Source organism: Branchiostoma floridae, chromosome 12 (assembly GCF_000003815.2).
Source record: "Branchiostoma floridae strain S238N-H82 chromosome 12, Bfl_VNyyK, whole genome shotgun sequence".
NCBI lineage: Eukaryota > Metazoa > Chordata > Leptocardii > Amphioxiformes > Branchiostomatidae > Branchiostoma > Branchiostoma floridae.
Genome location: NC_049990.1, coordinates 15,474,380 through 15,499,540, shown reverse-complemented (window position 1 = coordinate 15,499,540; position 25,161 = coordinate 15,474,380). Strand labels below are relative to the sequence as shown.

General features: G+C 40.0%; 1 protein-coding gene across 1 annotated transcript; it reads right to left on the bottom strand.

Annotated features, from left to right (window-relative positions):
- Nucleotides 1-30: 30 nt before the first annotated feature.
- LOC118428207 (E3 ubiquitin-protein ligase RNF13-like) lies at nucleotides 31-22,613 on the bottom strand. Its single transcript, XM_035838213.1, has 11 exons — nucleotides 22,465-22,613; nucleotides 16,550-16,662; nucleotides 15,311-15,391; nucleotides 14,458-14,580; nucleotides 13,007-13,094; nucleotides 8,649-8,730; nucleotides 7,883-7,988; nucleotides 7,143-7,236; nucleotides 6,758-6,838; nucleotides 5,381-5,603; nucleotides 31-3,904 (listed from the first exon to the last, which is right to left on the bottom strand). The coding sequence occupies exons 2-11, from the start codon at nucleotides 16,658-16,660 to the stop codon at nucleotides 3,691-3,693; spliced, it is 1,203 nt and encodes a 400-aa protein (XP_035694106.1). The 5' UTR covers nucleotides 16,661-16,662; nucleotides 22,465-22,613; the 3' UTR covers nucleotides 31-3,690.
- Between the last annotated feature and the right edge of the window lie 2,548 nt (nucleotides 22,614-25,161).

The window sequence follows — 25,161 nt, the reverse complement described above, 5'->3', positions numbered from 1 at the left end:
TTCTATACTTTCACAGAACCACAACAAGAACATGACCTGATAACCAACTTTATTTTACCCAGAAAATTACACAATTTACAATTATAACCCCACAAGAATCACATGGAACTTTAAGGTGATATGCTGAAACTTCCCTATTAAAGGCAAACCCTTTTGATCATGAGTCAAACTTGAACAATACAAAATCTTTGACTACACCTACCCATTACCATACAATTTACATAAGGTACAAGACTTAATACTTAAAACCATCAGAATTTTGTGGATATGGGTTCTCTTGACTAAACTTACAAAGTTTCACCATGTATGTTAAACATGGTTCACCAGAGATCTACTTACTTACTGCTTGGTTAGAGGTATTTTTGTTTTTCTGTTACTATCTGGCAATGTCAACTTTCAACCTTATCATCCTACATGCAAAGTAACCTTCCAAATAATGTCATTATGGCTCTTTCCTACCCTTAAACTCATTTCACAAGCCACACACTTTGTCATTAGATTCCAACAACCTACCCTGACACTATAAGTTCAAGCAAGGACTTATATACATGTAACTTCCTTGGTTCAAGCAAGTGGCACTGAAAAGTGAGATAAGGTATTGCTTCCTTTGCGAACTTCTTAGAGCGCCAGCATTCCTTTTTGGGGGGAGAACACTGATTCACAATTTTCAACATTGGCTAAGGTTCTCTAATGCCAGAAGACATTGTTTAGCACCAAGAAGTCTGTTATATGTTGGCATCTTGAAAGCCCTCTGGGCTCCCGCGGAGGGTGGAATCCCCGCTGGCAGTAGGTTCTCACTGTGGTGGCTGGAAAACGATCTCCGAAAGCATTTAGAAAACCTTAGCCCATGTTCAGAATCCCAAAAAAATTAAATACTGGCACGCCAAGAAATCTGCAAAGGCTAGTCTAGATACTTGTAGTCTTGGGACCCTGCCCAATGACTTGCAAAACTACTTGCCGTTAAAAGCTAGTACAGCGCTAGCATTGAATATAAGATGACGCATGCACTATACAACTTCATCCCAATTCTGTATTGTTTTACATTATATGTATCACCTTCAGTTGGTTCCTTCACATTATAAACTACATTGTTACTGGCATAAACGTGAAATCCAAATCCGTAAAACACATGTTTTGTCATTCTGCTATAAAATTCCTGTTGATATTACTTCTGACATCAGACGACACCTTCAACAAAAATCAACTTCACGTACAACGCATCTGTTAATTTCTTGTAAGTGTCATCTACAAGTACACTGGTATTCTACGTGATAGCTGTGACAATTGACTCTTACTCTGGCACAGCAGTGAAAATTCCGCTAAGAACAGCTACAGCCAAGCACAGCATGGCACAGTTATGTTGATACAAATGGTTCTATCATAATGTCCTTTATTACAGTGACTGTCATCTTTCTCCAATGCTTTCCTCTTTCTAGTTATACCTCTTCCATTGTATCATGATGTAAATCTATGAAAATATGTTTTACACAGAGTTCTCTTAGTTATATCCCGAAAATATAACTCTTCCTTTCTATTTTCTTAGCATGCAGGGTTAAGTTGCCCCATATACAGACCTCTGTACAATTTTAAGTCATCAAGTCATAGATAGTTATAGATCTTATCATTATATCTCATTCACCCATATCTCATTCACCCAATTGTTATATACATATGCTGGTTATGTAACACAACTTTTCACTTAATCTAACATCTTTACACAAAGGCTGGCAATACAAAAACTGTGATCTAGTTGTTTTGTGAAGGTCTTGTTTGTGTCTCTGTTTTGCAGCAATGGAGCACAAAGGAAATCTGTTTTGCACTGAATTAAAAAGATTGCTGCTACATATGTCACATGACCTTGTGACCTTGTGACATGTCATGTGACTACCATCAGCGCTGAAGAAAGATGGCCTTTTGAGAGCTTCTCACCAAGCTATAATTTGTCGTGCACAGGTTAAATTTCTCTATTTATGTTTGTGACAAGAAACAGTTATTACAAAAGTCGCCCCAGCCACTATTTCCTGACTGGACCAAGCCATTACAACTTTCAAACATTTTGATATTTAAATTTCTTACACAACACTGATATCGCAGAATTTGCACATCTCCTCATAATAATCATGGCATCACCTCCTTAACAATAATACAATGTAAAATGCTCTTTGTAATCACAAAAAAAGTATTTGGTCCTTCACATATAACAGGAAAGACGTCCTTCCAAGTAACTTAGGGTATTTACAGTTGTCAACTTGAAAGGGGTGAAAAACAAAATCATCATAACAATCACACATAGAATCTCCATGACTAGTCTACTTTTCCCTAAACTTTTCTGGTTGGTACTGTCTTGCTAATTTTGCTGTGCTACAATGTATTAGCATATAAGCATTTCCCCTATCACCCAGGTTAAGACTATAAACTGTACCTGACTAACAGTGAAAATAAAAGAGCGAAACATCGAGAAAGATACATGTACATTCTTTATTTCTTTCCCTATTTGGATATGCATGTAAATGATCATATCCACATCCTGCTACTCAGTTATGCTAATATTTGCCTGGCCGGATATCTTTCTTTTTACTGGAATACGCAGTACGATCTCATTTTTGCTATTTCAACTACATGTACATGTACTGGCATTCTGGGGATTTCATGGCTTCAAAAACTCAGTTACTAAAGAGCAGGGTGGGTGGGGGTTGAGCAAGTCAGAGTTCCTACATATACAGAAGGTCCTACTTACAAACCAACCATGCATATACTCAACACATTGAGACTGAGAAGAGATGGTCTACAGCTTTACTATGTCCACCCACAGCTAGAGCTACAATCATCATTAAGATTTTAACAATAGCTTTCTCAGATGTTTCTCTCTTGATACTAAGTAAGGTGGATTCTCAAAGACCCTTACCCGCCAACTAGAATACATTGACAAGTTCAAGTTTAGCAAGAGATATGAATGCTGGAAGGAATCAGTCTTATTGCTCTGTTTCTCAGAGGCCTGTTAGAATTCGAAGAACATTTTGAAGATGCTGTCTCTTGTCTTCCTTTAAATGGGGTCACAAGAGACAACTTCTTTCACATGCCTCACATGATATACCCAAGGTGTTACAAGCCTGGACTTGGCATGGGGGGTTTGCTTCGAATTTTACAGCCTTGACCAGTTCCTCTTTCAAGAAGATAAAGCATGAATCCCTATGGAAAGACAAGTGTTGAAGAACAGCTAAAGTTTGGAGAGAAAGCTGAGATGTTTTGAGTTATTGCTACATTTTCTGCTGTTAAATCCAGTAGCACAGGGTTGGACAAGTCCACCAGCCTGATTGTCCAGGGCAAGTGAAAGTGCTGATTGGGCAAGTGCATGTCCTACACAACTTGTCTGATAGGGCAAGTAAAATTTTTCCATGAAAGAGATTATTATTAATACATGTTACCTTGCACACAACCATAGCATCAAGCATTGGTCAACACAGAAAAACAGAGCCAACAGTAAAAGAATTTTAGTGATGGAATTGAAAATACTTAGACAAATGTTTTTTAAATGTCAGGACAAGTGAAAGTTAGTTTGGGCGAGTAAATTTTCTATGTATTTGCCCGATAGCACAAGCGAATTTTAGAAAACTTGTCCAACCCTGTAGCAAAACCCCCTGTCCATAAACCTGCATGTGGGCTGCACCATAGGGTCACCTGGTCCAAAAATCACACAATTTCTGGTCCAGACTTGTTCTCCTCTTCATCTTCCTCTTCCTTCTCATCTCCCATCTCCACCTTTGTCTCCTGGGAGGGTCCATCTTTGATCTCCACTTCTCCGGAGTAGCCCCATGCTCCCTTCTCTTCCTCATCACCACTGGAGTCATCATCATCATCATCAGTCTCCTGGGTCTCAGTACTCTCCTCATCAGAGTGGTGCATCCTGGACAAGATACAAACAGGTATAGTGAAAAAAGAAAGAAAAAATTTACTATTTACACAAGGGCGCATCAACCCTCTCTGAACCGTGGCTTTCCCGCCATTTATGATTCGCTGTTGCCTGACGTCATCCGACGACTTCCGGAACATCAGTGCAGCGAGTCATCTACCTGAAGAAGGTCACAGTTCTCGACCAAAAATTTATGGTCTTTCTTTTGCGTTGGTACAAAGTTTAAACTTATTTCACTATGGAATTTACCAACACTGATGAGCTTTCATTCCGATAAACATAGGTATAGAATTCTTTTGTCCAGTTACCTGACCGACCCTAGCAAGAACCTGCTGATCCTAGCCTTTTTGGGTTCGACCACTGGCAAGGAAGATAAAATCTTATCTGCAAACATTGTTGAAACTTTTTCCAACATGTTCTTACTTCTGTTGCAATAGATAATTGATGAAAAGAGGCCCACCAACCCTAGGTTCCATTTAGTATTCATGTTGACACCCTGATAACAGGGCTTGAAATACTGGGTGCATGTGACAGGGACAGGGATGGTGGGGTCAGTGTTTAATGCCATTCAGAACCAAGGACAGGGACCGCAACATCAGTGCTAATGTCATTACAGAGATGGTAATGCCAGTGTGAAAGCAGGGCTCAAAATACTGGGTGCATGTGCACCTTGGTGCACCCAAATCAGTACCAGGGATGGCAGTGTTAGTGTTAATGTCATTCAGCACCACGGACAGGGATAGCAACATCAGTGCTAATGTCTTTACAGAGATGGTAATGCCAGTGTGAATGCAGGGCTCAAAATACTGGGTGCATGTGACAGGGACAGGGATGGTGGGGTTAGTGTTTAATGTCATTCAGCACCAAGGACAGGGACCGCAACATCAGTGCTAATGTCTTTACAGAGATGGTAATGCCAGTGTGAATGCAGGGCTCAAAATACTGGGTGCATGTGCACCTTGGTTGGAGCTGTGTACCCAATGTTTTTCTGTAGGTGCATTTTTGTAGGTTTATGCATGTAAAAATACTAAAGTAGTATGCAACATATTCTTGACATCTAAGTGTTAGAAAGTTAATAAAATGTCTGTCACAGTACTCGTTTTAGAATTTTAAAGTTGGAATGTGGGTTCCTATCTAGTTTTCTTAGTTACGAACAAAATGAAGTACTAGTAATTAGGTTTTTCTGACACACGGAAATGTACAAATTTCAGACAAGCATGTTATTGAACATGTTTATGAGATTCTATTGGTATTTGGAAATGGAGCATGGTGGGGATGTATTCCTAAAGTATACACATTTAAGTTGGTTTCACTGCTATAGAATGTAATTTTATCAGTAGAGTTAAAACTCTGATGTGTCTTAATCCAATTGCTTAGGGTAGAATATTTTGGCATTTGTATTTATGTAAATACTGTAAATTTATTGAGAAAAGTAAATACTGTAAATTGCCAAGGAGTACGATGGCTAACCTGGAAGTGTCAGTGGTCCCCATGGCAGAGTTGGTACGGTCTACAGGCCCGGTGGCGCCCAGGAGGGGCGTGGTCTCCGGCATGTCGTCATCGCTATCCATGTCCGACTGGCTGGTCTCCGAGTCGGACGTCTCGTCGTCCCCCGGAATCACGCGCCGCTTGCACACCGGGCAGGTGCGCTTGCTGCCCGTCAGCCAGGGGTCAATGCACTTGGTGTGGTAGGCTGGGGGAGGAGAGAGAAGCTTTGTCGTCAAATTTGAGCTTTGTCCCAAGTACTCCAAACACAAATTCCTCTGTTGTTTTGAACCTATTGTAAATTTCAAACCAATGTAAATTTCAAACCAACAGGAAATCTCCTCTGTAAGGAAGAGCAAACCTTCTAGTTTCTGGAAGAATAAGACTTATCATAGATTTTGCGGGCGTAATGCAAATGCCCTGAAAACTGTTCGATTCAAGTCATAGCGTGCCGGCTGCACTGTGCTGACTTTCCGGGAACCTGAAGTGTGATGATGTCAGGAGTGAATCAAAGGTGTTGCGAAGACGGCATCTGCCACTGTCACCATTTGTGGTGTGTGTTTCCTTTGTGTTGGGACACAGCTCAAATTTTACAACTATGGATTTTATCAACACATGAGTTTTCATTCGAATATGAGAGAAGCTTGCTTATGGCTAAGTTGCATACATTATAACACAATCGCACACTGAAGGTATTCTTGGGATAGTGGAGCATGTGTTTTTTCACAAAATTCAGCTGTCTTGTTTTTGTAAAGGCTTTCTTAGATATTTTTTGGTGGTTTTGGCAAATGGTTTTGTCACAGTTTGCTCGGAAATTCTATGTAATCAAAAATTTGTGACTAATGTGACCACATCATTAGCCATCATTTTTCATTGAATCCTCTGCTGATGGTTTTAAAGTAATGACAGAATTGCTGAGCATTTGGGATGGCTGTAAGACCATAGTTAAACTAACCATGCCTGTTCAACAGTGACACCTAGCAAGTTGGCAATGAAGCGCATCAAAGCAGTATGGTTCTCCAAAAGCTAGATTTTTTGCAATCAATACTTCATCAGATGTGGTAAATCTCTGTTAGTATCAGATGATGCAGTAAATGTTAAAGGAGGTGTAAGCTTAATTGTCAAGCAGTTTCCTTGAGAAAGACATTGTGAATCTTAAGAAGTTTGACATCCTAACTCAAATGTGAATGAGACCTTTATTACATGTTTATGATCCTACAAAGTACAGGATAGAGTAGAAGTACAATTGCACTTACAATGATATAAGAATGTGTTATCTTACTATCAAAATCTGTACAATGAGTAATGTACACTAGTATGTACATTGTAAAGGTTTTTAAATACTTCTATTATATGACCTACCATGGGAGCAAGGCAATATCCTGAGCTTGTCCCCCTCCTCATAGTCATCCAGACAGATGGCACAGACATCATACTCATCACCTGCAACACATGGCAAGTCAGTACTGCCCTCTAGCAGGTCATCTTATAACTGCAGTGACATGGTACCTGTTCATTACAAGGACTTCATACCATCCCACTTTGATTTTGAAAGAAAATTATCTGAATACTGAGAAAATGCTTTAAGGTTCGCTGCAGTAATATATAGCTTTATAAATCTACAATGTGTAAGTCTGGTTTTGGGCAAGCTACAGTTAAGCTAAGCTAAGTAAATAGACTTGACTAACCAGACCTTAGTTCATCAGTTTATTCTGCTTTCTAGAAAAGTTTTTTGAATGGCTCTCACCTTTCTTGAACTTCTTGGTGGGGATTTTCTTCAGGTGCTCCTTGGACAGCCTGGAACGACGCTGTCGTCTTCTGTCACGGACAAATTTCGCAACCTGAAAAAAACACAATGTTTAGTTGGGCGACCTAAATATGTAGTACATGACTTTGGTCATTTCTCCTGCCAAATGTAGGGCCGACAGGACATTCTACTCTTTTCACTTAAAACAACATTATCATATGAACTTGTTGTTCCTTTCATTTATGTACCTACATGTACAGTTCATACATATAAAATACAACACAAGTGTATTCTTTATCATCAGGGGTACAAGCTTGACCACGGAAAGGATCGCTTAAATGCCGGAGGGCAATCCGATCTGAGGGAGGGTTGGGACTATTGAGGGCAATATGAAATATATACCGCATTGTATTTTGTTGTTATTTTTGTCACACACACACAAAAAAACCATACATTTCAACACTTAATGCACCAGAAGTTGAGAAAATGTGTTGTCTTTAAACAGCCCGGCCCCGGTTTAACATACATGTACATGTACACAGTGTTCGACATTAATTACAAGGTTACCTCAAGAAAAGAAGCGTTACATTACATATCCTACCTTTACATATCCTACCATTACTTTAGGAACGGTTGACGTTAGATACACAAGTATTCAACAGACTATTTTATCATCAAAGTACGGAGGAAATGTGGTAGAAAGTGGGATGATTCCACTGTGTAAATGGGGGTGTGCTGACCATGAAGATGAGCATGAGGACGAAGCAGATGCCCACGATGATAGCGAAGGGCAGCAGGTAGAAGTGCAGGGGGATGGTGAAGTCTGGGGTCAGCTTCACCTGCGACCTGTGGGGCACAACATATGGTCAGATTTCATGTAAGGCCATAACAAGTACTGTTAATGCAGAAACTTTCGCGATGGTTTAATGTTTGCAGTTTTTGCGGCGGCCGCTTCACCGCGAATTTAAAACCACCGCGAACATTTTTCCATAACAGTAAGAGACTACAGTGTATGGTTTTACCGCGAAATTAAAACCACAGCGAAAAGTCCATTTTCCGGCTACCGCAAAATTAAATCTCCGTGAACTTAAATGCTTTTACAGTAAATCTTAGGGATGACCTGAAATTTTTTCCATCACCTGGATTTTGAACAGAAAGCCTGTCAAGTGCCAGAGGATTCCATGCAACGGTCATAGAGGGGATCCGGGAAAATTTTGAAATCTAAGACCCTTTGAAGCGCTATTTCCTACATTTTGAGGGGCAAATTTTGCTGGTAGAATCGATTCAGGTTAGTCCAATGGCATCTGTGCTGAATTTCTGGAAATCTCATTTGTTCAATATCTTTGCATGCCGATTAGAAAATGAACACATTATTCCATACATAACATGGATTACGTAACACATACCTTATGTTACAAGTAGAACACACCATTGTGCTTATTAGAAGTTGGAACAATATCCTCAGTTGAGAATGAAATGATAAGTGAAGTAAAGAGGGGGACTTACCCAGTTCTCCAGTCATATCTCTGCAGCTCCATCCCATCTGTCAGACCCACAAACACCGATGGGATGGTCACCTCCATGTAATCTGTAGGGAAACACAGCAAAGTTCAACATTAACAGGGCTCGAAATACATTTTGCTGCATACCTGCACTGGTGCAGGTAACATTGAAAATTACCTGCACCAGAACAAATTTTACCTGCACCACTCTAGAGTTCGGAAGTATGGATCATACTAAAATTGTCCAGGAACCATTGCTATTTTCTTCTTTTATACTTTATAGGTGGTAACAGTCAATGCAGCTAGTAATAACAATCCATTCACAGCTAATAGGACATTTATGTTTAAAACCCAGTAGATGGACCAGTGCAGGTTAGGTGCAGGTAGACACCAGAAATACCTGCATAGCTCCAATTTTACCTGCACTAACCTGCACAGGGTTCTAGCCAGGATTTTATTTTAGCGTAGTGGGAATGGCATGGTAGCGAAGCGACCAATCTGGAGATTGGTGTGGAAGGGGGTCATTTTGAAAATGTAGTGTTAAAAGTTGGCACTCTGTTAACATCACATGTAATTTGAAGGATTTTGGGGTCAGTTTTTAGTGGCATATCATTTTTCATTGTTCAGACATTGATTAGACATTGTTGAACAAGTAAATGATAGCCAAGCACCACTACACTAGTTAAAAATTAGCGTAGTGGCCCTTATTTTAGCGTAGTGGTAAAAAATTTTAGGGTAGTGGCCCACTACGCTAAAATGCACTAGCTAGAACCCTGCTGCATATGCAGGTGGTATTTTGAGCCCTGACTTATCTAGCAGTTAGATCTGAGATTGTAAAAGTAATGAAAGGTGATTCAGAAGGTAGTCCGTGGGTTGTTATCCACTGTGTCTAGGACACAGTATTGGAAGGTGGAGCCCATCCCTCTACTTCCAAATCCTTATACTTACTAGGGATTGAAATACAAGGGCAGATGATATTCTTTGTGCCTGTATGCTTTTTCTAATGTCAGGTAACAGTAGATAAAAGCAACATCTGAGCATGTGGTATTTCGAGCACTGCTTCCTCAACCAAAGTCAGGTACAAATTTTTACACCTGGGTGAAGTGAGAAATTTGTACAAGGTGCCTTTTTCAACAAAACAACATTGGTGGCACGACAGGGGATTCAAACTCAGGACCGCTTGGTTCTGGGCCAAACACCCTAACCATACACTACTAATCTTGGAATCATATTAAGTACAAACTTTGTCCTTGTCCCAATATCATCCAAGGACTTAGACTTTTTTCCGAGACTATCAGATGACACAAACAACAGTTGACATGCACATCTACAAAAACATACCGCATCAACCCATATGGAAATTTCTAGGACCATTTACCCTTAAACTGCCAGAGTTTCAGCACTATAAAATGCTATCAGTGCCAGGGTTGGCCGCTGACCTCCAAAAAAAAACCCCCCGAACAAGGCTGAAGTCCCTAACTTCCGGGGTTCGTGTGCTGCGCGCACGCAAATGTTGCTACTTCGGGGGAATACGCTATCCCGGATATATCCAGGTGCTGCAAACAGGACATGGATATGTGTGCCTGATATATACGGGTTTGGCAGTTTAAAGCTTAACATGAAGGCGGCCTGCCCTACTGATAGAAACAATTTCCTCAAACATTCCATGAGGTAAAACAGGGACGTCCACTTAGGGAATCCATTATAGCTATCTGCAGCCAGACATCAGTGTTTGATTGAAGATCCCTAATAGCTTTGAGGCCCGGTAACAACTGGGTAGCTACATTGTGAGCGACACATACTGTATATTTTTGCTAAAGCCCCTTTTCCACAGAACAGCAACTGGTTCATGAGAGACCACATAGCAACCAAAATTGGATTTCTGTGAGTCTGTGACCATTGATTTCAAAATTGGAATACAAGGCTCAATGTTTGAGACACCAAAACACACAAAACTTGAAGATACATGTTCTTTATCTTTGAAAATCATTGAGAGTTTTGTCAAAGGTTTGCTCGCTCATCAGCTGGAGTTTATAGTGGAAAGCTGGCGTACTGTAAGAAGAAGCAAAACCCAGACGTACATGTACGGTTATAACGATCCTTCACCCAGTTGGGTCCTCTCTTGCACGGGCAGCGAATCCTGATCAGAGGCATGACTCCAACGGTGAGTAACACTCGCAGCGTTATCAACACAGTAGCCCCTCAGGAAGATGTTCTTGTTTTTACCCCAAAGGGAAGCTTACGGAAAAGCTTTACTCCGACTGATTGCTATTCACGTATCGAGTCACTGGATTTACTATTGTCTCTTCACTGTGACGTAGTTCAGGCGAAACGTAGTAGGAAGGTTTCTCCGTATCAGTTCTTGAGATGTCCCGTAACGGTAGCCCAACTTCTTGCTACAATACAGCACTTCAGTTTCATGTCATAACATGTGACATGAACAGATTAGATAATCTTCCAATGGTTGTGACAGTGAAGCTAGATGCCATATACAGCATTCACAGGTACACTGCAACACAGAAATTTCCCTAGCTCCTTTCAACAAGTGCGATAAACAGTTCACCACAGCTTAATGTCCCGTCCTGACGACTGCGATCCTTTCCTATAGTGCTGGTTGAGCGAGACAGCCAGATTCTCACGATTTTTTTGGTCCAGAGACAGGATCTCCAAAAACTGGACTGCAAAAGCCTGCTACAGTCTTTTCTTACTTGGAGCAGCAAGACAAAAGTGTCACAGACAGGTCTTAAATGGACATCACTGAGAAACCTCTCCTCTAACTTAAATCTGAAGGCTGTGAGAACGCAGGTCAAAATGACCCTCCTGTCTGTATGATCCGACACTACTCCGATCCCCACCGTTAGAAGCAGCGTTTAACACTTACCCTCTACGCCAATCATCCAAACTCCACTTAGGCTAATGTACGTAATGATAGCTTCTGTTAAAACCCACTTCGGAGCATGCCTACGTGTGGGACTCTCAGCTCTTTTACAAAAATGCGTCACTAATAAATTAGACATCTATATCAGGCTCACAGAAATGCCCTTATACAGTCAGGTTTATAGCAACAGATCCTCTTCAAGATAGGGAAAGGAGGCTGGTAGCTTGAGGTGAGGTGAGGTGAGCTTCAAAATATACCCCCCTCACATTTTTTTTGGGGGGGGGAGGGGGGAGCAATACAATGATCCTTTATGATCTTGAACAATTTACTTCAACTATAGATAATAATTAACAAACCCTAGGGCTTGAAATACTTTTTTCTACATACCTGCACTGGTGCAGGTAACATTGAAAATTACCTGCACCACACAAATTTTACCTGTACCACTCTGAATTTAGGAAGTATGGATCATACTAAAATAGTTCAGGAACCATTGCTATTTTTTTCGGTGGTAACAGCCAATGCAGCTACAATCCACATACATGTACACCTACATCATATGACATTTATGTAAAACCCTGTACATGGACCAGTGCAGGTTAGGTGCAGGTAGACACCAGAAATACCTGCACAGCTCCAATTCTACCTGCATATGTAGGTGGTATTTCGAGCCCTGGCCCCCCTCCCATTTTGGGGGGAGCGATACAACAATCCCTGATGATCTTGAACAACTTACTTCAACTATACATAATAATTAACAAGCCTGCAACCCCAAAATCCTTGCTTTTCAGTCAAATATCTACATGTATGTATGGAAAATGGCTACGCTATTACTGTGATATGCAAATTTGGTACAACCATATCGAACAAAGTGGAACGGCCACATGACCACAAAAAGCACGTCAGATATGTAGTTAAGCACCACTTTACGACCTGCTATGGAGGATCCCCTTTATTACCATCAAGAACCTATTCCTGGCATGTGCGTCATGTAATTACACAATTAATGTCATACCAGGCCAGAATACTGGTCCATACTGGTTATCCAGACCATGTGATAACTTGGGTTATAACATGGGTTCTACCGATTGTTATCACACAGGCTGTCATAGAATAATAAAAATTATTCGAACAAGGCAGAGGTCCTGCGATTGAGTTGTCTGTCATGCCATAATGTTGTGCCCTTGGGAAAGGCACTTAACACGAATTTACTCGCTTCACTCGGGTGGAATTGAGTACCAAGTTTCAGTTTTAGGGCTGTTCCTTGGATAGAATGCTAAATGTAAAAGGAGGTCCTGTGTTTGAGGAGAGCCACGTCAAAGAACCCACCACACTTATTGAAAATAGTAGGCGTCCTTCCTTCTGTGAGTGGATCAAACAAATCTGACCGGACATGTAGCTTGTACTGTTCAGTACAAACCTGGTGTGTTACACCATGAGATGGTTTAACGGGTATGCATTACAAGCAAAACAAACAAACTTACATTTATTTCCATTCATCTGAAGGATGACGTCTGACTCATCGTTGTACACTATAGCTGCTTTAAAGCCACTTTTTTCTGCATTCAGCACCTGGTTTGGGAGAAAGTTTCAAACTCATAAATTCCTGTAGAGATATGGCATAGTCAACTGAGAAACAAATAAATGTATCATGATATATATATGACCTGTCAGATGATATTGACCATTTTTTAATCCTACAGCATCGACTATGGCTAAACAGTCCTATTCGAGAATGTCAATCTCTGACACATCCGTGTACTAATTCAGTTCTATTGTTAAGTTCTTTTCTGCTGATCTACTTTTTTCTGCTGATCTGATTTTTTATGCACCGCACACCAGTCTATATTATACTATATTACAATAATATAATAGTCAGAAACAGATTATGTTCAAGCACAATGCACAAAATGCAGAACTTTGAACATCCTGAATTGCATATATGGTCTTAAAATCTTTGAACAGAAGAAACAAAACGTAGCACACAAATGATCATTCTATAAAGGAAAAAATGAAACAAGGTATTCAAATGAATTACAAATAACTGATAGCAGATATCTATATAATACTAACAATACAATACAATACAACGTATTAAATGAAACTACAGTGATTATGTTTTAATACAGCCAAACTGTTGTCGCGCTTGGTGGTTCAATTTCTACGTCTTAATCTTTTATACCAGAAAGTCTGAACTAAACTCTTGATATGAACTTGTCAAGGCAATATTTGAATTTGGGGCTCTCTATCCTGGGACAGAAACTTCCTTTTTTTGAATAGACAAAAAATTTCACCCTGTACGCTAAAAAAAAAATCAGAACTTCATGGTGTGGAAATCGATAAAACTGTATTTTTGTAAGCTTACAATGACACATTTAGGAACTGAAATCAACAACATGGCTCCCGAACAGTTTGCTTGGGACGGAAAAGAATTTAAAACTAGAGACTAGGGCTGGGTATCGGTACAGCGTACCGGTACGAAACCGTTTTTTCTTGTTGGACCGGTCCAGAAAAACCGGACCTGAAAAAATTAGGTGGACCGGATGTTGGACCGATTAGAAAATTAACATATTATTTGATCAGGCATTCACACGTTTGAGCGCTTGCAGGTGGAAGAAAATAACAAGAGTGAAGTAGAGTAGAGTTTATCATCATTTCTACCAAGTTTTACAGTCAATCGTACATGTGCTTTTAGTGTTGTAGGATTTTAAGAGGCCAGTGTAAGTCTTATACTCCACCAAACAGATTTCTTTGTAGTGAAATGGACCATTGGTATGAGTCATACTGAATCAGGTCCAGGTTCAGGTCCGGACCTGGACCTGATCCTTTGGACCTGAACCGGACCTGGACCTGAATTTTCTGTACCGGTACCCAGCCCTACTAGAGACAGCCCCGTTGAAACTAAAAGTCAGTGTAACAGTGTGCAGTGTTTTACCTTGATGTCAAAGTCACAGTTCCCTCTGCGAATCAAGGCGATGGGGTTCAACTCTGTGATGTTGGGAGGAGGGGGGCCCACGGCTTTACAAGCATGGGGCGGGTTCACGGCTGCTAGGTAACCCTGCAGAGTAAACAACAACATTCACTCATCAATGTAAACAACAACAACAACATGGTGTATCAAGACAGTTGTCCAGGCTCCTTGTGAACAACCTCTAGCACGTGACGAGGTTCAATAAAATGACAAATAAGCAAAGTTTACAAGTAACTATTTACACTAAAGAAAATAAACACATATAAGACACATGGAAAGAGTAAACCTCTGTCAATATAGCACTTTTTCCTACCTTCAAAATCAGGCCAAACATCAGTTACTCAAGCAACTGGATATAATTTTGGATCTCAAAAATCATATTCAGTTCTTTGAGTAACTGCTATTTGGCGTAAATGACATTACCTGGATTTACTGTAAATGCACCTAATTCGCGGGGATTTAATTTTGCAATAGCGGGAAAATGGAGTGTTAACTATGGTTTCGTGAGTTCGTGGTAGCGTCATATACTGTAGTCACAAACTGTAATAGAAAAATCTTTGCGGTAAGGCAGCCACCGTAAAAACCGCCAACATAAACCCACCGTCAACATTTCTGCATTTACTTACATTGTACTACAAAATTGGGGGACTTAAGTGTGGCTTTTTTTTGCACAGTTTTCAAAAGCCATAAATATCAAATAATGACGTAAAAGAGCTGAAAAGTAGCAAATTACATATTCATAGTATTTCCAGTTTTCCAAGTCAAAATTGCATAGTATACCTTTAAAGATTAAAAAGAATTGGATTGAATACAGTACCTGTATCCCCATGTCAGGTAGCTGGGACCCAAAGTTGGATGGCATATCCATGAAGTTTACTGTGTTGTTAATGCTATCAGTCTGTAAACATGAAAATAAAAACATCATTTCGATAAAACATAACATCAGTTGTCTTCAAGTGTGCTTATTACGGTAAAACAATACGTTTAGAGTATACAACACTATCTAGCACCATATGTCATAGTTGCATAATACTGCAGTATGCTATCTATTGTGCTGCGATGCCCTCTACCAAGTTCTGCAAGCATTACATGGCAGGCCTACACAAGTACATGTTATACAAGTCATTGTTTTACAATTTAAGTGCGTTGTGTAACCTACCTGGAAAAGTAAGGGGAACATATCATATTAAGCTTTTATATCTACAAATTGACACTACAGTGATATGTTTTTCCGATCAAGGAAAGTGAAATGATCTAAGGTATACTGTAAATGCATTTAAGTTCACCGGGATTTCATTTCGTAGTTGTGGGAAAATGGAGTATTTGCTGTGGTTTAAATTCCCAGTAACGCCATAGACTGTATTTACTTACAGCCATGGAAAAATGTTCACGGTGGTTTTAAGTTTGTGGTAAATTGGCAACCGTGAATGTAAAACCTTTGTGAACATTTCTGCATTTACAGTAGTCTCTCAAATCATACACTAACTTTTCTCCTATTTCTTTATTTGTTTTATAGTAATTTTACCTTGTGCAGCCTTTCCTCTAGAAGATGTGACTTCTCAAAAACCATGTTTCCCTTTCTTGAAGGTAAGCATAATAAGTGTGGCAATAAAAACTGAATCTCCAAAGTTATCTACATCTGAAAATCTCGATGATCCGTCAACACCTTCCCGAGTTTCAGTATTCCCTTCCAAAAGGATGGTGCAATTGCGCACGCACGGACGAATTACTGTGGAATTTCGGGACTTTTTGTCAATTGGATATATCCTCAAAGGTAAGCCATATATTTCTTACTTTCTGAGTTACACATGGCATATTTTGTAGCATTCTAACATCCTGGTTTGCGTTAAAAGCCCTTATTCGTCAAAGGCATCTCCAAAGTTATCTACATATGAAAAATCACGATGATCCGTCAACACATTGACATTCCCAAGTTATTTCCCTCTAAAGGGATGATGCAACTAAAATTCCTGACATGCCTGGGAATTCTTGTCAAACGGACACACACTATACTATTAGGCTAGCCCCTGAGGCGTCGCCAAAAAAAGGGCCTTACCACGATAACATCAGCATCCACAGTGCACACATGGAGCAGCAGAAACAGGTTGATGACTGCATAGATGTACAAAACTGTGATGTACGATGGGACTGGTCGGCACGGAAACATGGCTGAAACAAAACAACAACAACATTAGCATGTGGGGTCGTGTGGCATAACGGCAGGGTGTTTGGCCCAGAACCTAAAGGTCCCAGATTCAAATGCGCTGATGTCTCTGATCTTGTGCACTTGGGAATGGCACTTGACACAACCTTTCTCACTTCACTCCGGTGGAAATGAGTTCCTAGCTCCGATTGGCATGGTGCAGCGGCATCGTGTTTAGCTCAGGACCGGGAGATCTCGAGTTCGAACCCTGCCACGTCACCGATCCTGTGCCCCTGGGAAAGGCACTCTACACAGCTTTCCTCACTTCACTCAGTTGGAAATGAGTACAAATGTACCTAGCTTTGGCTAGTGCCGTCCCTCAAATAGGACGTTCAATGGAGGTCCCGTGTTTGAGGAGAGCCAAACCTCGAGCACGTTAAGGAACCCACTACACTTATCGCAAAGAATAGTACACCTTTCCGGTGTGAGTGATCCAAACTTTACGATCCTGTCTCTGGACTAACATATTGAAAAGGTGACAGTCACTTCCACAATGTGGTAAACCTCAATTATAAATACATAAAGCAGTTGGGTAACGCACAAAATCTATGTTATCTTATTTTGCTCACCTTTATCTAACCATATCTACTGTAAGGCCTTGTGTGAGGTTGAAGTACTGTTACATAAGGTTTTGACGTCACGAGGATTTAACAAAACAAGGCCTTGGACTCAAGTCAAGTCTTCATATTTGCTTTTCCTACATCCTTACCGACCTTACGTATAACCGATGATACAAAGTAGCAAATTTCTGGGAGGTTTTGTTCCAAGTATTAAAGAAGTAAATATTGGCTTCATCGATCAGGCTGATTTGTCAAAACGCCCCCTCTTTGTACACATGGTGGCAGGATTTTCATCATCAGTGTCAGGATGTTTTTTATCATCGGGCGCATCTTTACAACCAACATGCAAACATTGACCCGCACGTGATGCATTTATTGACCCACACACATGGCGCACGCATAACCATCTACACAAACATATCGAAGACAATATAAGGCCAGGATAACTTTCAACTTAAAGACATTTTAGGAGGCGACCATCTCGACGAACTCCAAACAGCCAACGACTAGCTATAGCTCGATATCCCAGACGAACTGTGATCAAATCAACAACACAAAGGTGAGATACTATTACTAAGTCTTAACCACATTATAGTATGTTACAAAGATTAACTTAAAGTAGATGTCATACTATATACATGTGTAGTATTAGTCTCACGTTGGGACAGTTTGAATTTCCCTGTCTTTTTAAGACACTTACAAAGATTAACTTCAACTTTAAAGTAAATGTCATACCATATAAATGTGTAGTACTAGTTTCACTTTGGGACAGTTTGAATGTCTTTTTTTGGGACACTTTCAAGGCTTGCTTGGAGGCCTGCTTGAAAATTCCTCTGCCATTTATAACTTAGCTGTACATATGTAAGCTTTCGTAACAATGACCTAGATTACACCTATAAATCGTATCTTGTGACTTTTGCGTAACACGTTTGTTGGCACGAGCCTTACATAGTTTAGTAGAATCCATTATCATCAAATCCATTTACAACCTTGTACTGTAGCCTCTGACTAAGGTAAGTGGTCTTGTGATTAGAGTTGTTGACTCAATAGATTTAGAATCTAGAGGTTTAGGGTTTGAACCTCGAGCAGGCTCCAATGTTGTGCGCTTCAAAAAGGCATTTCACACCTATTTCCTCACTCTACTCAGGTGAAAGTGAGTACATGTACCTATCACATCATTTTGGATGGGACGTAAATAAAGAATACAACATGATTGGATTGCCTGACGGCCGAAGGCAATGCAAAATACGCAAGAAGTTGAGAAAATTTGGTGCCCTCCAATAAACATTGTTACAACAGCAATGTTCCAACGTCCGAATCAGCCAATCAGGTATTCAAGTTTTTGACCTTGCAGCACTGGCGTGCGCAAAGTATGTTCCAAATATTCAATGGAAGCCTGTGTAATAAAACTTCGAAGCCTGTGTGGTACGGCTTTTTATCACACGGTTCGGAACACCTGTATCGATCGTTATCACGGCCCAGGTATGACATAACATCTGAGATGTATGACTGGGGCCAAACCTATAGCACATTAATAAAACAGCACACCCCACTCATTGTACCCATAAGATTGGTTTGCTATGCATTATGGCAGGTTCACTAGTTAAGAAACAAACTGAAGCACTAAACTGAACATACAAGGTTTTAGAGTCACAAGGTATCCCATTTGATAAAACTATATTTTAACAACTCACAAACTCTTGCCTTTGAAGGATGTACATTATACATGCACTTCCGGATTAAAACCTACACATTGATTGATGATGCTAATTAAAACACGAATGTGACAGAAGACTGGTCGAACTGCATATACATGCTACATTTACATGTGTATACAACAATAGTTACAATGTGACTCACAATCACATGTTATAGTCTGATGTTTGTATAGTTGCCTTCAGGGTTTCTGTTGTTTTTTTTTGTACAGGAAAGTCTAGTTCTTTTTTGGTTACATCAGAATATACTGTGAATTCTGAAATATTTGCGGTGGTTTTACATTAACAGTTTTTGCCCGCATCTCTCACAAACATTGTCCAACCTTCTTGATGGCTGTATTACACATAAAACAACAGTAGTTTTGTGTGACTTTCTAAAGTCCTGGCTGTAATAATAGTACAACAACATGAATATATTCCTACTGGGTTGCATAACCACCCTGACAGCCATGTTTTTGCAGCAAAAAAGGAAACACTGCACCACTGCTTTCCAACATGCCTGAGTTTCCATGGGGCATAACTTTCATAATGATATGCTGGGTCATCAAGAGACAAGAGGTATAACTCTTTAAATTTTACCTTGAAAGATTGAAAGAAACACAGGTGTTATTTTGATTGATGTAAATTAGTCTGAGTTTTTTCTTTTAAGAAGTCAAAATGTGTATCTAACTAGAGCGAGACTTTTGAACTAATGTCTAAACCTACTACAGTATTTGTAAAGCAAGCTTCAATATGTTGCAACATAACAAAATACACAGCCTAAATTCTTTTCTCCTAGCAAATTTCAAATTTGCAAAAAAAAATGTTTTTTTTGTGTGTGTGTCTGTGTGTCACTATGTGTCAAATTCAACATGTTCACTTTCAAATACCTGGATGGATTGTTTTGGTATTTGGTATGCGGGTAGGTGTTAATTAATGACACCTAAAAGTGATTATATTTTGGGCCCCCTAGAGGCTTTCCATGGTACTGCAGTATAAGGTCTAGTTTTGATATCTTGTGTTCTGCTCAATTTACAATCGAATGGTAGATAGCTCTCATATTTCACCTGTAAATTAGTTCTTTAACGTTTTACAGGCAGATGTTTTGAACCCCACCAATCAATACAATGTCCCTATGGGTACAAACTGCAAGGTTACCCCTGTAGGTACAATATCATTGAGTAGAATGTTTCGCTGTCTGACTTCTGGGACAAGGCTATATAATCATGGGTCCAAAGGTCAAACCAGGGGAAGGTGTCAACATGGGGAACGGGTTTTCTGCGCGTTAAAAATCTGCGCGCGCGTTAAAAATCTGCGCGTTAAAAAATTAAGTTGTGCATTGATAAATTCTTAGTCAGAAAAATGTTACCCCATAATATAATTTTCCCTCTGCTACCTGAATTTTTGGTTTGAAAAGCCCCTACTTTTTTTGTTCCCCTGGGAATAGGTTAATTTGCATATCCAGAAGATTTCAAAATCACTTGAATTTGACACAAATACATGGAAAAATTACTAATATGAGGCTTTGTGTTGTAAAATACAACTGCTTGAGGCTTTTCTCCATTCTACAAGCTTCATTTCATCTTTTCTCAAGCAGATTGTTTCACATGCAAATGTCAACCTTTGTTGCGCGTTAAAACTTTTAAGAATCACTTTAAAACTCCTGGATTATTTACAGAAAGGAATATTGTACTCTAGAATGCAACAATATGATACTTAATTTCATTTTGTGTTATTATCTTCAAGCTTTTAAGTTAAAAACTGCAAAAAAGTTTTTAAATACCGAGGGAATTAGCTAATTTGCATATTTTAACGTGCAGGTTTTTAACGCGCAAGTTTTAACGCGCAAATTTTAACGCGCACAAAACCCCAACCCTCAACATGTCCTTCTGGAACTTTTATAACAAATTTGTTCCCATGTTTGTTGTAGTGACATAAATTACTTCATAAATCTTGAAAATAAATTAAAACATTTGTGTTTAGAATGAGACACCAACACAGCGAAAACTTGTTGACTTACCATAATTTGTCCTAAAAATGCAAGAAATAGTGTCTGTTATGTGAGTTATGAATTCTAAAATCCATCAATCATAATTTTCAAGAAACCATATCATCATCATTTGTCATAAATCATGTAAGAAATATTAAAAAAGGAATATTTTGCTAATGAGGTTGTATCTTAGTGGAGAGGAAAACCTTATCTTACTAAAATTTGTCCCTCAGAATGAATGAAATTGTAACCCAGGGTTATGAATTTGAAAATTATCTAAGAGGATGATGCTAGACCCCCTACCCTGGCCGTGAGAACCACATATTGCAGGTTACATCATGGGCTTAGAAATTAGAATACACCTTAGGTCAAACACTGACGGAAAAGTTTTACCTCCGTAAAAGGAGGTTTCGTAGTCGCTTGCTGTTATTGTATTTGAACCCATCCTTCTGTCCTCAACAGTTATTGTCAATTCAATGTTACACAAATCGAGGATACTAACAGGAAATTTACTGTTTAAGGGTTTAGAAAGATGACGGGAAACAAAATTTGCCAGAATTTCCCCATGTCCCAAATGCGTTTTATCATACTCATAGTGTAGTTATAATAGTCTGTGTAATACAAACTCCGCTGTCCAGGGCTGTAACTGGCCCCCTCCCCGAGGGGCCAGCGGATGTTTGGCGGGCTGCTATAAGTGAGATTTAATCAGGCTATAATTATAATAAAAATATCGGGTGTATTTTGCAGCCAGTAGGTACCCAAAGTGTGGGTAATGAGGCTGTTTAACGTGGTCGAGGCACCTCCTCGAGCACGGGACCCCCGTTATGATTTCAAGCTCTGAGACAATTGAGGATGAACCTATTGTACAAAAGAATGCTTCAGAAGTAATAAAACAAGAAATCTACAGCTCTGAAGATTGTAGTTTTCTACACCTACAACCAGTCCCGAAAATGGCAACAACAACTGATGTTTACTAAGTGTTAGACAAAGCAGCTGAGGTGACAGACCTAATTAATCATGTTACATGGGCAACACACATACTTTTACTTATTTTTATCACCATCAAAATCACTTTGGCATCATAACTATACGCAAAACGGAAGAATGCGTAGATTATTTACAGGGTTTTTCTCCAAAGTGACTATTACAATCGGTAGCACAATCATGCATGTGAATTTTTTACTGACTTGAAAATTTAATGTTTTGTCAAAACAAAATATGACCAAAAATACAACTATAGAACCTTTGCACAGCATTATGGTTATAAAAACAACCAATAGAAACTGTAAGAAGTCGTAGTATAGTCGTAATATAGAAATTTTGTCAACGTTACGTAAATATTATGGTTGTGTTTACATTGTGAGAGTTCAACAAAACAGAAAATATGGCGACGGACCCTCCCTCAAGTTTCCTGGCAAGCATACCCAAATTTTACCGAGTATTTTCTGTATTGTTCCTCTTTTGTCCGACAACAACTATCCACTAGAAATGATCCCTAGGTCCTATACTATCGTTGAAGCTTACCTGGTGTGTGTTTCTCTGCCTACATGTAGTAAAAATCGCCACCAAAAACCGTCACCCGAACCTTCCAACCATTCCTTGTTGTAACAAAATGGTCGACTCTGCCAAATCACGTGTGAGTCTCGCCCACATCAAACTCTCGCGAGAACTATGACGTCACAGATACCGGGTTACTAGAGGTCAACTTAGCCAAGCAGATGTAAGGAGCGGCTCAGCGTTTTTTTTCGGGTTTTTGCGACGTTTTGCTTAAAGAAGGAGGGGAATAGCTAAAAACGCAGGCCACTACAAAGTTCTATAAGAGCATGACTTCACTTTCGATTGAAAAATAAGAACTTTTCATCCTAAATTTGTACAATTTAAAAATGATTTGAAAGTGATGCCGCCCTTTTTGTCGACTTCCCTATTAGACATGTTGGTGCCTATTACCGGTAGACGTGTTGGTAACTTCAAATGTAAACTTGTCTGCTTGACAAACCGTAGAGCGTTTTTCCCAATAGCGCTACGCCACCTGGCGACATTTTCCTGAAGTGTTCATAATGAACGCATGGGTGGATATGAGTAAAAGATCTTTATTGTAGATCCATGTCTGGAAGGGCTAGGTGCAAGCAAGGAGGTTTTATCAAGCAAGTCGTCTATTGATCTCCAAAATCTGAACATGTCCATAATTGTCTTTCCCCAGTTGTTGGGTCGGGGATTGGAGAATAATGCTTTTGTTACCTCCATGAAAAATGGTAATATTGTTTTTGGCGTGCCTGTGCCGTGTTTGTGTTTCTGGATTTAGCAAGCATAACAGAAGAACCACAGGATGGATTGAGATGATATTTGGTATGTAGACCCGAAGGTCAACGACAATTTTGGGCCTCCTGGTGGCAAACCTTTATACTGCAGCAGAACAGCAGAAAAGAAATTCTATCTTTTCTCCTGGACAAGTTAGTTCTTATTCTTCTGGTGGTTATAGTCTTGATTTTGTCGAAGCGCATAACTAGGTACTCATTTTCACATGAGTGAAGTAAATAATAATAATAAGTTTATTGCAAATTCTTGCCCGAGGGCTAATTGCAGGTGACAAAGAAAAAAGACAGACCTAAAACAGTATAGTAAGCGACTACTCCGTAACTTATTGGGTTTGACTTCTTTTTCTGAGACAGTGAAGGACGAAAGATCCAACTTTTTCTGCAATGTGTTGGTTTTGCGTAAATTTCTTTTTGTCTGTAAACGTGGAGATATTAGGATGGAATTTGGTGGCTTCTTTTTAGAGCTCTTTCCTTTCATGATCATAGAAGGGGCAGTTTGAAATTATATGTGTTTCGTCTTCTACCATATCTAACGTACAGTATTTACAAGTTCTGTCGCACACGGGTAACTTCTAAAAGTGCCTTTCCCAGGGGCACAACGTTCGGTCATTTCCGGGATTCGAACACGGGACTCTGAGTTCGGGTCAAACGTCCTATGCCACGCGCCTTACGTCACGCGTAGGTACTAAGGGTTGTCAACAGGGCTTTTGTCTGACACCGCTAACTAAGTTGTCACCGGCAATCAAATCGTCGTGACCCTTTTAAAAGCTTTATGTACAAGGCCAAGGGGATTACTACAGGGTTAGCTTGCCATTTCTTTTAGTTCTTTGACCTTACCCACGCAGATTGCCCTTATTTCTATATGCTGACATTGTTTCAGGGAGGACTCAAGAAATGGTGTTCCACTTTCCCGGCTACACAAATGTTTACAATCAATCGCGTCGCCATGGTTACGTACTGCCCGTACATCTCTTGGAAACCCGTAAATACAGGACTACCTTTGCACTTTATACAGCTGAATGCCACAACCTTTTGCATGGCTGATGTTTTAGCTTATATAAGACCCCTTTCATACCAGGGTTAACGAATATGGATAAAACTACGGCCCCAATTGCACCCGTGCCAGTCAGGGATGTAGCCCCGACCAGGCCATAAAACCACGAATTTGCCCCCCAGTGGACTGCCGGATATTAACGTAGGGGCTTGTTTGAATTTTTTGTCTATCCATGAAAGCTCAAATCAGACTGCAGACCGCTTTTCGTGGAGGTCACAAGGGAAGAGACAATTGGCAGACAAGTATATACAGTTTACATCATGAGTGTTATAATTAAGTCTACTTTTACGTACATATAGTATAAAATACCTAATAAATGTAATGAGAATTGCTACATGATTCGAGTCCGTTCATTTCGGTAGTACCTTAGGTCCCTGTGTCTATTTCTTACCGGGTCACAGGGTGATTTTAAGTCCGACTTAAATTAAAATGAACCCGGGGCCTGGCCGTATTCAAATATATCCCGGGAGCCACAGGGTGTCCCATTGGATCACGTAGGGGTCACGGCCGAAAGTGCCCAAAAAAAAACTGCCCCTTATTCCGTAGCTTTAGTCCAGCTGTGAGTGCCGGTTGATAAGCATTCGTTTAGTAGGTAGTAGTAGGTAGTAGGTAGTCAGTAGGTACCCATCTGAGTAATGAGGCGGTTGCAACGTGATCAAGGCACCTCATGAAACATTGGACCCCGATTTTGCATCTCTTTTCGAAGACGAATGTAGCTCCAACGAACTCCGCTTGACTAGACCCCAACCGGAGACTGTCTGCATAGGTCCTGCGACCGTCGTACGATCGCTATCTTCGGGCATTTTGGATTGGAGGACAAAAATGTCTTCTGCAAAGTTTAACTGTCTTGGT